General features: G+C 48.1%; 1 protein-coding gene and 1 pseudogene across 1 annotated transcript; both read left to right on the forward strand.

Annotated features, from left to right (window-relative positions):
- Positions 1–2,711: 2,711 nt before the first annotated feature.
- On the forward strand, positions 2,712–4,602 carry LOC141153311 (dynein axonemal heavy chain 12-like). The gene is made up of 3 exons (XM_073638027.1): positions 2,712–2,904; positions 3,196–3,316; positions 4,452–4,602. Exons 1-3 carry the CDS (start codon positions 2,764–2,766, stop codon positions 4,481–4,483), a joined length of 294 nt encoding a protein of 97 aa, XP_073494128.1. The 5' UTR covers positions 2,712–2,763; the 3' UTR covers positions 4,484–4,602.
- Positions 4,603–13,296: 8,694 nt separating this feature from the next.
- Positions 13,297–14,046, forward strand: part of LOC141155594 (dynein axonemal heavy chain 12-like) — a 136,812-nt pseudogene continuing 136,062 nt past the window's right edge.

Here is a 14,046-nt window from a genome sequence, read left to right on the forward strand (position 1 = left end):
AACTATGAATTAACACATGTGGAATTATATACTTAACAAAAAAGTGTGAAACAACTGAAAATATGTCTTATATTCTAGGTTCTTCAGAGTAGCCACCTTTTGCTTTGATGACTGCTTTGCACACTCTTGTCATTCTCTTGATGAGCTTCTAGAGGTAGTCACCGGAAATGGTCTACACTTCACAGGTGTGCCCTGTCAGGTTTAATATGATAAAGTGCTTTATTCTTTGTCGGGTCCAGGGGTCCTGTAGAATGTGAATCCCTGAGGAACAGCGTATCCTTGGCTTGTGCCAAGACAGAAGAAAAGTTGCTGAACACTTGGTACCCCAAAGTGATCAATCTATTTGCCAATCAAGATGCCCTGCAGTTGATTAATGCGGACAAATTGGATTCCTTTTATAACTGCGTCTCGACTAGCGGGGGGCCTCAAGGGTCTGTCTTGGGCCCTATATTATTTAATATATTTATTAATGATCTAGTGGAAGGGTTGCATAGTAAAATAGCAATATTTGCAGATGATACTAAACTTTGTAACGTAGTTAATACAGATGAGGATAGGGCACAGCTACAGGAGGATTTAGATAAATTGGGGAGTTGGGCCAAAAAATGGCAAATGGGGTTCAATGCCGATAAATGTAAGGTCATGCACATGGGAAAGAAAAACAGCAGTCACCCATACATATTAAATGGGAAACCGTTGGGGAAATCTGACATGGAGAAGGACCTGGGCGTCTTGGTTAACAGCAAATTAAATTGGAGTGCCCAGTGTCAGGCAGCAGCTGCGAAGGCAAATAGAGTCATGGCATGCATCAGAAGAGGAATAGGGGCATATGATGAGAACATTGTTCTTCCTCTGTATAAAGCGCTGGTAAGGCCGCACTTAGAATATTGTGCACAGTTCTGGGCTCCGGTACTCAGGAAAGACATATTGGAGCTAGAGAGGGTACAAAGGAGAGCGACTAAGGTAATAAAGGGAATGGAGGGACTAGAATACCCAGAGAGGTTGTCCAAATTAGGCCTATTTACGTTGGAAAAGAGAAGGCTTAGGGGAGATCTCATAAACATGTATAAATACATCAGGGGGCAGTACAGAGATCTCTCCCATGACCTGTTTATACCAAGGATGGTGACAAAGACGAGGGGGCACACTATGCGTCTGGAGGAAAGGAGGTTCCTGCACCAGCATAGAAGGGGATTCTTTACGGTCAGAGCCGTGAGACTCTGGAACTCTCTGGGAGAGGAAGTGGTGATGTCCAACTCACTTAATGAGTTCAAGAGAGGACTGGACGCCTTTCTGGAGAACAATAAAATTACATCTTATGCTTAGTGATAGTTAATTAATCCAGGGATTTAATCTGACTGCCAGATTGGAGTCGGGAAGTGAATTTTTCCTCAATGATGTAAATTGGCCTATACCGCATGGTTTTTTTTTGCCTTCCCCTGTATCAACGCTGCGGAATAGCTGCAGTGCACAAGAAATAGGCTGAACTGGATGGACGCTTGTCTTTTTTCGGCCTTTTAAACTATGTAACTATGTGACACTTATGTCCAAGCAGGTAAAGGCGGCTGCAAGATCCGTGATATATAAGGATTCATGTTCATTATTGTATCTCTGGATCAGACATAGACTCAGAGTGGTATTCCCATCTCATATATTTATGGCACTTCCACAGTCTGAGGACGCACATTCGGCTGAAGTATATTGCTGCGCAGGGACATGCCGGGTCCCTGAGCTGCAGTGCATGCCGCCAGCCAATCAAAGGCCGGTAGCTGATGTCGGCGTGCCAGTCACGAGCGACGCATGGAAGTGACGTCATGCGCTGCCCGTGCCGGCACACTGAAATCAGCTACAGAAGAAGACGCCGCATGTCGTGGGAGCGCAGGAAGGTAAGAAGAATCATTTATTTGTGTTTATTTAATGTATTAGAAAAGAACGACAGAACATTATACCAGGAAAGGGCCCAGGATGGGGAGGATTATATAAAGAAGGGGCCCAGGATGGGGGGTATTATACACAGAAGGTGGATATTATAACAGGAAGAGGCCCAGGATAGGGGATATTATAACAGGAAGGGGCGCAGGATGGGGAACATTATACCAGGAAGGGGCCTAGAATGAGAGACATTATTATAGGATGGGGCTACAATGGGAAACATCCAAGGCAGGGACGAACACGCGCATCATTATCGGATCTAGAATGCTACAAGGGCCCATACATCTGACCAACATGCTGGTGGGGGCCCAAATCCAAATTTTGCACATCTACAGGAACATGACATATGACATAACAGTATGTCATATGTTGGGAAGGGGTTAAGCTACAGCACATTACATAGCCTCTTGCAGCTATATCAATGGAAAAAATAAAAAATGTATGGCTTTTTGAAGAAGGGAAGGAAAAAATGCAAAACAAAAAATTATCCGGTCCTGAAGGGATTAAGGAGTTCCCACCCACAGTAAATGTTGTCACTCAGCTTAAAATCTTCACTTGCTTATTAGCAGAAGCTAAGGTTTCATTAGGATCTCCGAGGCTAAAGTTACATGCGGCTCCAGCTTACATGTAAAGGGGATGGTATCAAGGAGTCTCACCAAACTTTCCCTACAAATGTCCAACAATTCAGAATTCATATCCATTGATAATTTATCTTCTATAATGATAGCATTTTTTTTCTATCCTTTTCATTTTATGTGTAATTAACTTTTTGCTCTCCTCCTTTAAGCAATGGGAGGAACGACTGATAAGGATCCAGGAAACCATTGATGAATGGCTGAAGGTGCCGACCCAGTGGCTTTAATCTTCTCTTCTGAGGACATCATGCAGCAAATGCCTGAAGAAGGACGCTTATTCCAGACTGTGGACAGAAACTGGAGAGAGATCATGAAACATTGCGTTAAAGACCCGAAGGTAAATGGATGCTTCATGGTGGACTGATACAAGAAAGCACGGTCATCTTGCATCCAGGATTGATGTTTTCCAAGAGTCCGTGTCCTGATGCTTCCATCACAAGGATCCCGGGTTATGGGGCTCCGCACTGCCTGGACTCCAGCCTCCCGCATCTTCTATTTTCTATCCAAATAGGTTCTAATTTTTCTTTTAATATAAACTATTGGCACAATAGTCAATGAATGTGACCTTTTTTCAGTCTCTATAACTATATAATGGAATCTTACTTATGGGCTATCTACTTTGTTTTAGGTTTTAAGCGCCACTTCTCTGACCGGACTTCTGGAGAAACTTCAGGACAGCAATGTGCTTCTGGATAAAATCATGAAAGGGCTGAATGCCTATCTGGAGAAGAAGAGGCTTTTTTCCCACGGTATAGTCCTTTCACTTGTTGCAATGATTGTATATATTCCTTAAATATTTTTTTTTCTTATTTAAACGCATTGAAATCATTTTTGTAATTGGATTTCATTAATAATTTTGCACTGTTTGCCTTCTATTGGCTCTGTGTTGCGCTGGCTATTGGACTTATTTTTAATCGGTCTTTTTTCAGCTCCTCTTAGCCGATTTATGACCACAGATCACATCAAAGCTGAATGTGCAGGAAACAAAAAGCCTAACGGTGCAACATTTTTAATGAAACTGAATTGTCGCAAATACTCGCAATTAAATGGGTATTCCCATCTCCAAGATCCTATCCCAATATGTAGTAGGCGTAGTAATAATAATAATATTAGCAAATACCTCCAATTAGAAGTGTAGTATAGTTCTTCTGATTCACTATGTCGCTTTCCCCATGTGCAAGGCATTGCAGTAGCTTCGGTATCCATGGTTACGACCACTCATATAGTGACAGTTATTTGCTAGTGGTCGTAACCTAAGCTACTGCAATGCCCTGCACATGGGGTAAGCGACAAAGCAAATCAGAAGAACTATACTAAACTTCTAATTGGAGGTATTTGCTAATATTATTATTATTACGCATACTACATATTGGGGTAGAATCCTGGAGATGGGAATACCCATTTCAGTTAAATAAAAAAAAGTTCCCAAAGCTGGATAGCCCCTTTAAGCTAACCATACGCATGACATATGAGATACCCGTGGTTTGAATGGTTATTTGGCTATTTCTCCTGACTCCCACCTATTCTGCTGAACAGTCATGTGGTTTTAATGGGGAGAGAGGAGAAAGTCGGTACTGGACACCTCCGGCAGCGGGTTATCTCCCCTGAGAACCAAAAGACCGGGTATTGAAATCCCATCTGCCCGATCCTTCTGGCCCTGACATCCTCTATCGGGGGAGAGTCAGGAGACCCCCATACACATCAGTGGGTAGGCCGGTCCTGCTGCAATCGTCAGGTTTAAACTATTTTAATCCAATGTGTATGGGGACTGAATCTTTACTTTAAAGCTTTGCTTTTCTATTATCTCACATAGACACTAATACAAATGGCGCCTGACCCAATACTTTAATGACATCTTTATCATATTGTGCATTTTCGCTTTAGCTTTTTCTTCCTGTCCAACGACGAAATGCTAGAAATTCTCTCTGAGACTAAAGATCCTCTGCGGGTCCAACCACATCTAAAGAAGGGCTTTGAAGGCATCGCAAAGCTGGAGTTCCTTCCTAACCTGGACATCAAAGCCATGTACAGCACCGAGGGGGAACGCGTAGAGCTCTTCCAGACCATCTCCACCTCCGAGGCTCGGGGGGCCGTGGAGAAGTGGCTCATCCAAGGGGAAGATGTCATGTTAAGGAGCGTGCATGATGTTATTGCTCGGTCACGAATGGTACGGATCTACCTACAGACCAAAAGCATTAATTGGAACTAATCTAGTCTATATATATAATCGTCTTATCCCGTCTGTCTGTCTGTCTGTGTGTCTCTCTGTCCAGGAAATCCCGCGTCGCTCATTGGTCCAGCAGCGGCCAATCAGCGCCGGGGGATTTCTAAAAAAAGATGGCGGCCGTTAGCGGCTCATCTGCGGGACGGAGCTGAGCGGCGATGCAGCCGGGAGATGACCGGCGCGAGGCGCTCATCTCCCGGCCGGCAACAGCAGAAGGAACCCGACCGACGGACCCATCTGCGGGACGGAGATGCAGCCGGAAGATGAGCGGCGCGAGGCGCTCATCTCCCGGCCGGTAGCAGCGGAAGGACCGCCGGCGTCGCTGACCTCCATGCGGAAGGGAGGACCGGGGAGCGGTGCTGCGGGTCGGGATACTTCTGCTGCGAGCGCCCACTATGCCCGGGTTCTCGCAGCGGAAGTAGCCGCACAGGCAGCGCCGTTCCCCGGTCCTCACCAAGACGATTCGATGATTGATCGCGGTCTTCGGACCCGACCAATCACTGATCTTAGCGCAAAACTTAAACACCGCTGTGCTGATTGGTTGCCGACGCTGCCCTCGACCAATCACCGATCTTGGCTCCACATTTAAACACCGCTGTGGTGATTGGTCGCGGCCGATATTTAAATTTGGCGCCAAAATCGGTGATTGGTCGCGGCCGATATTTCAAGTTGGCGCCCAAATCGGTGATTGGTCGCGGTCAGCGTCCGCGACCAATCAACACAATAGTGTTTAACTTTGACGCCAAGATCAGTCATTGGTCGCGGGCCAAGACAGCGACCAATCACCGATTTGTGCGGCACTTTTAAATAGCGTCCGTGACCAATTGGATGTCAGCGCCTGTCCTCCCTTCACACCCTAGCCGCATGGATGTCAGCGGCGCTGCCTGTGCTGATACTTCCGCTCCGAGAACCCGGGACATGAGCGGGCGCTCGCAGCAGAAATATCCGGACTCGCAGCGCCGCTCCCCGGTCCTCCCTTCACACCCTAGCCGCTGATGTCCCCACTGTATCCGCATGGTGTTACAAAGGTCCGGACATTTGTGTTAAAAATCGCTGATTGGTCGCTGGCGCTGCCCGCGACCAATCACCGATTTGGGCGCCAAATTTAAATATCGGCCGCGACCAATCACCACACCATGCGGATACTGTGGGGACATCAGCGGCTAGGGTGTGAAGGGAGGACCGGGGAGCGGCGCTGCGGGTCGGGATACTTCTGCTCCGAGCGCCCGATCATGTCCCGGGTTCTCGGAGCGGAAGTATCCGCACAGGCAGCGCCGCTGACATCCATGCGGCTAGGGTGTGAAGGGAGGAACGGGGAGCGGCGCTGACATCCAATTGGTGCGGACGCTATTTAAAAGTGCCGCACAAATCGGTGATTGGTCGCGGTCTTGGCCCACGACCAATCACGGATCTTGCCACAAAAGTTAAACACTACGGTGCTGATTGGTCGCGGACGCTGACCGCGACCAATCACCGATTTGGGCGCCACATTCAAATATCGGCCGCGACCAATCACCGATCTTGGCTCCACATTTAAACACCGCTGTGCGGATTGGTCGCGGACGCTATTTAAATGTGGCACCAAAATCGGTGATTGGTCGTGCCCAGCGTCGGCGACCAATCAGCACAGCGGTGTTTAAATGTGGAGCCAAGATCGTGATTGGTCGCGGCCGATATTTGAATGTGGCGCCCAAATCGGTGATTGGTTGCTGTCAGCGTCCGCGACCAATCAGCACCGTAGTGTTTAACTTTGGCCGCAAGATCAGTGATTGGTCGCGGGCCAAGTCGGCGACCAATCACCGATTTGTGCGGCACATTTAAATAGCGGCCGCGACCAATTGGATGTCAGCGCCGCTCCCCGGTCCTCCCTTCACGCCCTAGCCGCATGGATGTCAGCGCCGCTGCCTGTGCGGATACTTCCGCTCCGAGAACCCGGGACATGAGCGGGCGCTCGCAGCAGAAGTATCCCGACCCGCAGCGCCGCTCCCCGGTCCTCCCTTCACACCCTAGCCGCTGATGTCCCCACAGTATCCGCATGGTGTTACAAAGGTCCGGACATTTGTGTTAAAAATCGCTGATTGGTTGCAGGCGCTGCCCGCGACCAATCACCGATTTGGGCGCCAAATTTAAATATCGGCCGCGACCAATCACCGATCTTGGCTCCACATTTAAACACCGCTGTACTCATTGGTCGCGGACGCTATTTAAATGTGCCGCCAAAATCGGTGATTGGTCGCGCACAGCGTCGGCGACCAATCAGTACAGCGGTGTTTGAATTTGCCGCCAAGATCGGTAATTGGTCGCGGCCAGCGCCAGCGACCAATCAGCGATTTTTAACACAGATGTCCTGACCTTTGTAACACCATGCGGATACTGTGGGGACATCAGCGGCTAGGGTGTGAAGGGAGGACCGGGGAGCGGCGCTGCGAGTCTGGATACTTCTGCTGCGAGCGCCCGCTCATGTCCCGGGTTCTTGCAGCGGAACTATCCACACAGACAGCGGCGCTGACATCCATGCGGCTAGGGTGTGAAGGGAGGACCGGGGAGCGGCGCTGACATCCAATTGGTCGCGGCCGCTATTTAAATTTAAATGTGGCGCCAAAATCGATGATTGGTCGCACCCAGCGTCGGCGACCAATCAGCACAGCGGTGTTTAAATGTGGAGCCAAGATCGGTGATTGGTCGCGGCCGATATTTAAAATTGGCGCCCAAATCGGTGATTGGTCGCGGGCAGCGCCTGCGACCAATCAGCGATTTTGAACACAAATGTCCGGACCTTTGTAACACCCTGCGGATACTGTGGGGACATCAGCGGCTAGGGTGTGAAGGGAGGACCGGGGAGCGGCGCTGCGGGTCGGGATACTTCTGCTCCGAGCGCCCGCTCATGTCCCGGGTTCTCACAGCGGAAGTAGTCGCACAGGCAGCGGCGCTCCCCGGTCCTCACTAATACGATTCCGCTCCCCGCTCCTCACCAGTACGATTCGCTGATTGGTCGCGCTCTCCACACCCGACCAATCAGTGATCTTGGCGCTAAAGTTAAACACCGCTCTGCTGATTGGTCGCGTCCGCTGCCCGCAACCAATCACCGATTTGGGCGCCACATTTAAATAGCGGCCGCGACCATTCACCGATCTTGCCGCCACATTTAAACACTGCTGTGCTGATTGGACGCGGACGCCGGACGCGTCCAATCAACGAGGTTGGCGCCAAATTTAAGCAACGCTCTGCTGATTGATCGCGGTCGCTGGCCGAGATCAATCAGCAGTATTGGCGCAAAATTTAAACAACGCTCTGCTGATTGGTCGCGGTTGTCGGCCGTGACCAGTCAGCAGTATTGGCGCCAAATTTAAACCTCACTCTGCTGATTGGTCGCAACCACCGGCCGCGACCAATCTGCGCTTTTGGTGCCAAATTTAAACAACGCTCTGCTGACTGGTCACGGTCGCCGGCCGAGACCAATCAGCAGCATTGGGGCCAAATGTAAACCCTGCTGTGCTGATTGGTCGCGGTCGCCGGCAAAGACCCATCAGCATTATTGGTGCCAAATTTAAACCTTGCTCTGCTGATTGGTCGCTGCCGCCAGTCGCGACTAATCAGCAATTTTGGTGCCAAATTTAAACACCGCACTGCTGATTGGTCGCGGCCGCCATCCGCGACCAATCAGCGAGATTGGCGCCAAATTTAAACAACGCTCTGCTGATTGTTCGCTGTCGCCGGCCTCGACCAATCAGCGATTTTGGCACCAAATTTAAAGAATGCTCTGCTGTTTGGTCGCGGCCGGCGACCAATCTGCGATTTTGGCGCCGAATTTAAACACCGCTCTGCATCGCTCTGCTGATTGGTCGCGGTCGGCGGCCGCGACCAGTCAGCAGTATTGGCGCCAAATTTAAACACCGCTCGGCTGATTGGTCGCGACTAATCAGCGATTTTGGTGCCAAATTTAAACACAGCTCTGCTGATTGCACCCGGTCGGCCGCATACCTATTCTAGAATACCCGATGCATTAGAATCGGGCCACCATCTAGTTCTTTTATATTTGTATAAGATTATTTGGCGGCAGTGAATGATTTGTGGATGATGTATCTCTTGCAATAGAGCCAGGTAGCAGATCTTCTACCTGCAATCGGTAGAAATGAATTTGCTAGATAATACTAGTAAGGTTGTCCCTCTCTTAAATGCTTCTGTCAACATAATTTAACTTTCTTTTTTAAAAGGCATACCCTGCGACTACAAGAAAAGACTGGGTGAGGGAATGGCCGGGACAGGTCGTGCTCTGTGTGTCTCATGTTCTGGACAAGTGAAGTGCATGAAGCTATCGGCAGTGGCCCGGAGGTACGGCATAAGCTCCTTTACTGATCAAGGTTGCTTCACTAGAAACAGTCATGGCCGGAAGTGTTGGCACCCTTGAAGTTGTTCCAGAAAATGAAGTATTTTTCCATAAAATTATTACAATTGCATGTGTATTTTCTGTTATACATATGTTTATTTCCTTTGTATGTATTGGAACAACACAAAAAAAAGGCAAATTGGATATAATTTCACACAAAACCCCATAAATGGGCCGGACAAAATTGTTGGCATCTTTCCAAAATTGTGGGTAAACCATTTTGTTTCAAGCATGTGATGCTCGTTCAAACTCACCTGAGGCAAGTAAAAGGTGCGGGCAATATGAAAATCACACCTGAAACCTGATACAGAGGGGAAAAGTTGACTCAGTCTTTGCGTTGTTACGTGCCACACTAAGCAGGGAGAACAGAAAGAGGAGAAGAGAACTGTCTGAGGACTTGAGAACCAAAATTGTTGACTAATATCTTCTTTTTGTGTTGTTCCAATATACACAAATGAAATAAACATGTGAACAACAAAACGTATAATTGTAATAATTTTCTGGGAGAAATACATATATATACATTCATAGACAGACTTCATGAGTTCTCCTGCTAATAGACTGTCATACCCAGGGACGCAGCTTATAGGAGTTTCCAGGGGGGGATATACCATTGGTGCAACAGAGGTAAGGGGACCCACATTCACATCCAAAGATGCAAGCAGCTTATTTCACAGTACGTTATTAGACTGCAAAGAGCCCATGTAGTGTTCTTGCCCAGGGGTCTTCTCCTGGGGGTTGCAGTTGTACAGCGGCTCAATATCTTGAAGGTACCCAAAAGGCTCCATAGTATTGTTGGGATTTTGCATTGATTCATGCATCTTGTCTAGAGATGAGTAACTAAATTTGCAGGACCTTGGTCTAAGAGTGCAGGTTAGTAGTCTGTGGCTGTTGGATGGGAGCCTTGCTAACCGCCTCTTACATGCCGGCATCCCTGGCTCCTCTTTTGATTAGCCGGCCAGGCGTGATGTCATTTGTGCCTCACACCACAACTATGACATCGACATCAAAAGAGGAGCCGGAGATGCCGGTTCACGGGGCTCCGGTCCTGCGGCCGTGGAATACTGACCGGACTGTTGGACCAGAGTCCTGCAAATCCATTCGCTCATCTCTACTCTCGTCATATCTACCAATAAGGGAAGACATTGTATGGGATTTCCCATAATACCAGCATAAAATTAATCCATCTGCATTGAGTTTTCCATGCTGTTTGTGGCAGGGTTTTATAGAGGTACATCTGGGTATTTGGAGCAATTTGCGAGGAGGCAAATTGTCCCAGCAGACTCGCAGCACATTGGGGGCTCTCGTCACCATAGAGGGGCACGCTCGTGACGTGGTCAGGGAAATGATCGAAACAGGTTTGTGCAAACATCATGGCTGGCAGCAAACTTTCCAATACCATGTTCTATTTATTATACACTACATGGAGAAAGGTATTGTGCCCCCTCCACATTACACCTACAGGGGCTTTTATGGCCTCCTATTCTAATCCATATCCAGGATGTTAATATGGAGTCCGTCCCTCTACAGATATCACAGCTCAGTATGCCGAGCACCTTCATACATTTCACCATATTCCTATCTTCTTTCCATATCTATGTTATGTTCCCCCCTCTTTTCTTTGAGTTTTCATAGGACACAATTGATCTTGTCACAGAAAAGCAATCTTGGGGTGTACTTACAATGACGTCTATGGGGCAGTAGTCATTTCTGCATATTGAGATGGTGGTCACTATATAGGAATGTTTTGGCATCTGTAGGTGTCGGCATCCCCTGTATATGACTCATTGCCACAATTGATCTTCTTTATAGTCAGTGGTTTGGATGGCCTAGGTGCGGTTTGTAATATTTTCTATCAATGGTGTGTGTGCCCTCCTCTGTGCAGTGTCGTTCTATAACCATGGATGGACTAATAAAGGGGTTTTATGTCAATTCCTTTAATGACCTTTAGTTCGGTTTCTTTGTAGGTATTATGTAATTCTCCGAGTGGTCAGCCATTCTAAGCCTGAGCAGACATATGGCAGTGTAATTGATGTGTGCCTGACATTGCTCTTCCCTATGTGGCGGTGACATATTTATGCTGCCATTCTCCAGTATTTGTTCTAATTAATCATCCTAAAGGTGTTTAGTGGGGTTGAGGTTGAGAACGTGTGGGAAACAGTTCTGCTCTTCTATTCCCTTAGGGTTGGAAGCTACAATTGTTTAAAATGTCTTGTGCTGAAGCATTAAGATATCTTTTCACTGGAACTAAGGGGCCTAGACCACCCCCTAAAAACAAGGCCATACCTCCACCACCAAACTGCCCAGCGGGCACAATGCAGTTAATAGGGTAACGTTCTCCTGGCATTCACCAAATCCAGACTCGTCCATCAGATGCCAGATAGAGAAGTGTGATCCGTCACTGCACACAACAGGTCTCCTCCAGAGTCCTGTGGTGGCGGCTTCACACCACTCAATCCGACGCTCGGCATCGTGCTTGGTGATGTAAGGCTGCATGCAGCTGCTCGGCCATAAAGCTCCAGGCGGGGGCGCAGTGTTTGTGGTGATGTTGTTACCAAAGTAGATTTGGACTCTGCAGTTATGGAGTCAGGAGAGCGTTCTGCCCTCTGCTCCTCAGCACTCAGTGACCCCGCTCTGTAATGTTCCGGGGTCTCCTGAGGTGCTGCAGTTCCTTCCACTCCTTAATAATATCACTCACATGTGATGGGGGAAGATTTAGGAGGGAAGAAATGTAATATCCAGACTTGTTACCCCGGTGGCTCCTATTACAGGACCGCGCTGGTATCAGAGAGCTCTGCACCACCAGCCGTTCTGTCATATGTTAGTAACAGCACACAGCATGGGAGGGCGGATGTTATACACCGGGGGGCGTGGGGATTGATGTTATACACTGGTGGGGGGCGAGAGTCTTAATGTTATACAAGGCCGAGGGGCCAGATGTTATACAAGTCCGAGGGCTGGATGTTATACACTGAGGAGCAAGGGGACGGATATTATACACTGGGGGGCGTGGGGACGGATATTATACACCAGGGGCGAGGGGACGGATATTATACACCAGGGGCGAGGGGACGGATATTATACACCAGGGGTGAGGGGACAGATATTATACACCAGGGGCAAGGAGATGGATATTATACACCGGGGCGAGGGGACGGATATTATACACCGGGGCGAGGGGACGGATATTATACACCAGGGGCGAGGGGACGGATATTATACACCAGGGGCGAGGGGACAGATATTATACACCAGAGGCGAGGGGACGGATATTATACACCGGGGTGAGGGGACGGATATTATACACCGGGGCGAGGGGACGGATATTATACACCGGGGCGAGGGGACGGATATTATACACCGGGGGGGCGAGAGGCCGGATGTTATACACCAGGGGGAGGGAGCGAGGGGACAGATGTTATACACCGGGGCTGGGGGCCGGATGTTATACCCTGGGGGCCGGATGTTATACCCTGGGGGCCGGATGTTATGCAATGGAGCGCTTGGGGTTGGATGTTATACAGTGGGGTTGAGGGGATGGATTTTATACACTGGCGGGGGGGGCGAGGGGAGAGATGTTATACTAAACTAGGGGCGAGGGGTGGATGTTATACACCGGGAGAGGCCGGATTTTATAAACTGGGGGCTGAGAGTCCAGATGTTATACACCGTGGGCAATGGGACTAAATGAAAAAAGCAGAATTCGGTGACTAGGAGTTTTGTCCTATAATGTATGTGCATTTGCCTTCCCTTTAGAAACTCTTCCTTGTGATTCTGCAGTGTCTTAGAGGTTGACTATCTTTTCCTACATTCCTCAGGAGTTTCTCATGAACAGACTTCCGGTGGCTTGCCCAACTCCGCTATTACTGGGAGAATGAGAATGCGAGAGTGCGAATCATCAACTGCAATGTGAAGTCCGCCTATGAGTACCTGGGCAGCTCCCCACGCCTGGTCATCACTCCGCTCACTGACCGATGCTAGCGGACTCTGCTATGATGTGATGGGTTATGCTCAGAAATCTTTTTGACTTTTGTATGATGCATGAAACTTATTAGCAATTATTATTGATATTTCATACCAGTTCTTTCATGTTTCATTGGTAGATCGGTGCTTTTTATCTAAATCTTGGTGGAGCTCCAGAAGGTCCGGCCGGCACAGGAAAAACTGAGACCACCAAAGATTTGGCCAAGGTGCTGGCCGTGCAGTGTGTGGTCTTTAACTGCTCTGATGGTTTGGACTACATAGCAATGTCAAAGGTACATACAATGTTAAGCTGCTCCATTGCAGATAATAAACTGACTCCATCCGATGTTCTGCTGACATCTTTTGATTATATAGTACAGACCAAAAGTTTGGACACACATTCTCATTTAAAGATTTTTCTGTATTTTCATGACTATGAAAATTGTACATTCACACTGAAGGCATCAAAACTATGAATTAACACATGTGGAATTATATACTTAACAAAAAAGTGTGAAACAACTGAAAATATGTCTTATATTCTAGGTTCTTCAAAGTAGCCATCTTTTGCTTTGATGACTGCTTTGCACACTCTTGGCATTCTCTTGATGAGCTTCAAGAGGTAGTCACCGGAAATGGTTTCCACTTCACAGGTGTGCCCTGTCAGGTTTAATAAGTGGGATTTCTTGCCTTATAAATGGTGTTGGGACCATCAGTTGCGTTGTGCAGAAGTATGGTGGATACACAGCTGATAGTCCTATTGAATAGACTGTTAGAATTTGTATTATGGCAAGAAATAAGCAGCTAAGTAAAGAAAAACGAGTGGCCATCATTACTTTAAGAAATGAAGGTCAGTCAGTGCGAAAAATTGGGAAAACTTTGAAAGTGTCCCCAAGTGCAGTTGC

The sequence above is a fragment of the Phyllobates terribilis genome, unplaced genomic scaffold (assembly GCF_046119375.1).
Source record: "Phyllobates terribilis strain yellow unplaced genomic scaffold, ASM4611937v1 Scaffold_7__3_contigs__length_470593459, whole genome shotgun sequence".
NCBI classification, from domain to species: Eukaryota; Metazoa; Chordata; class Amphibia; order Anura; family Dendrobatidae; genus Phyllobates; species Phyllobates terribilis.

Bases quoted from the DNA above. Each gene is read 5' to 3' on its own strand.
- LOC141153311 (XM_073638027.1), top strand. From the start codon at position 2,764: ATGGCTGAAGGTGCCGACCCAGTGGCTTTAATCTTCTCTTCTGAGGAC. The intron at 2,905-3,195 runs GTAAATGGATGC...ACTTTGTTTTAG, and splicing joins ATTGCGTTAAAGACCCGAAG to GTTTTAAGCGCCACTTCTCT. The intron at 3,317-4,451 runs GTATAGTCCTTT...TTTTCGCTTTAG, and splicing joins GAAGAGGCTTTTTTCCCACG to CTTTTTCTTCCTGTCCAACG.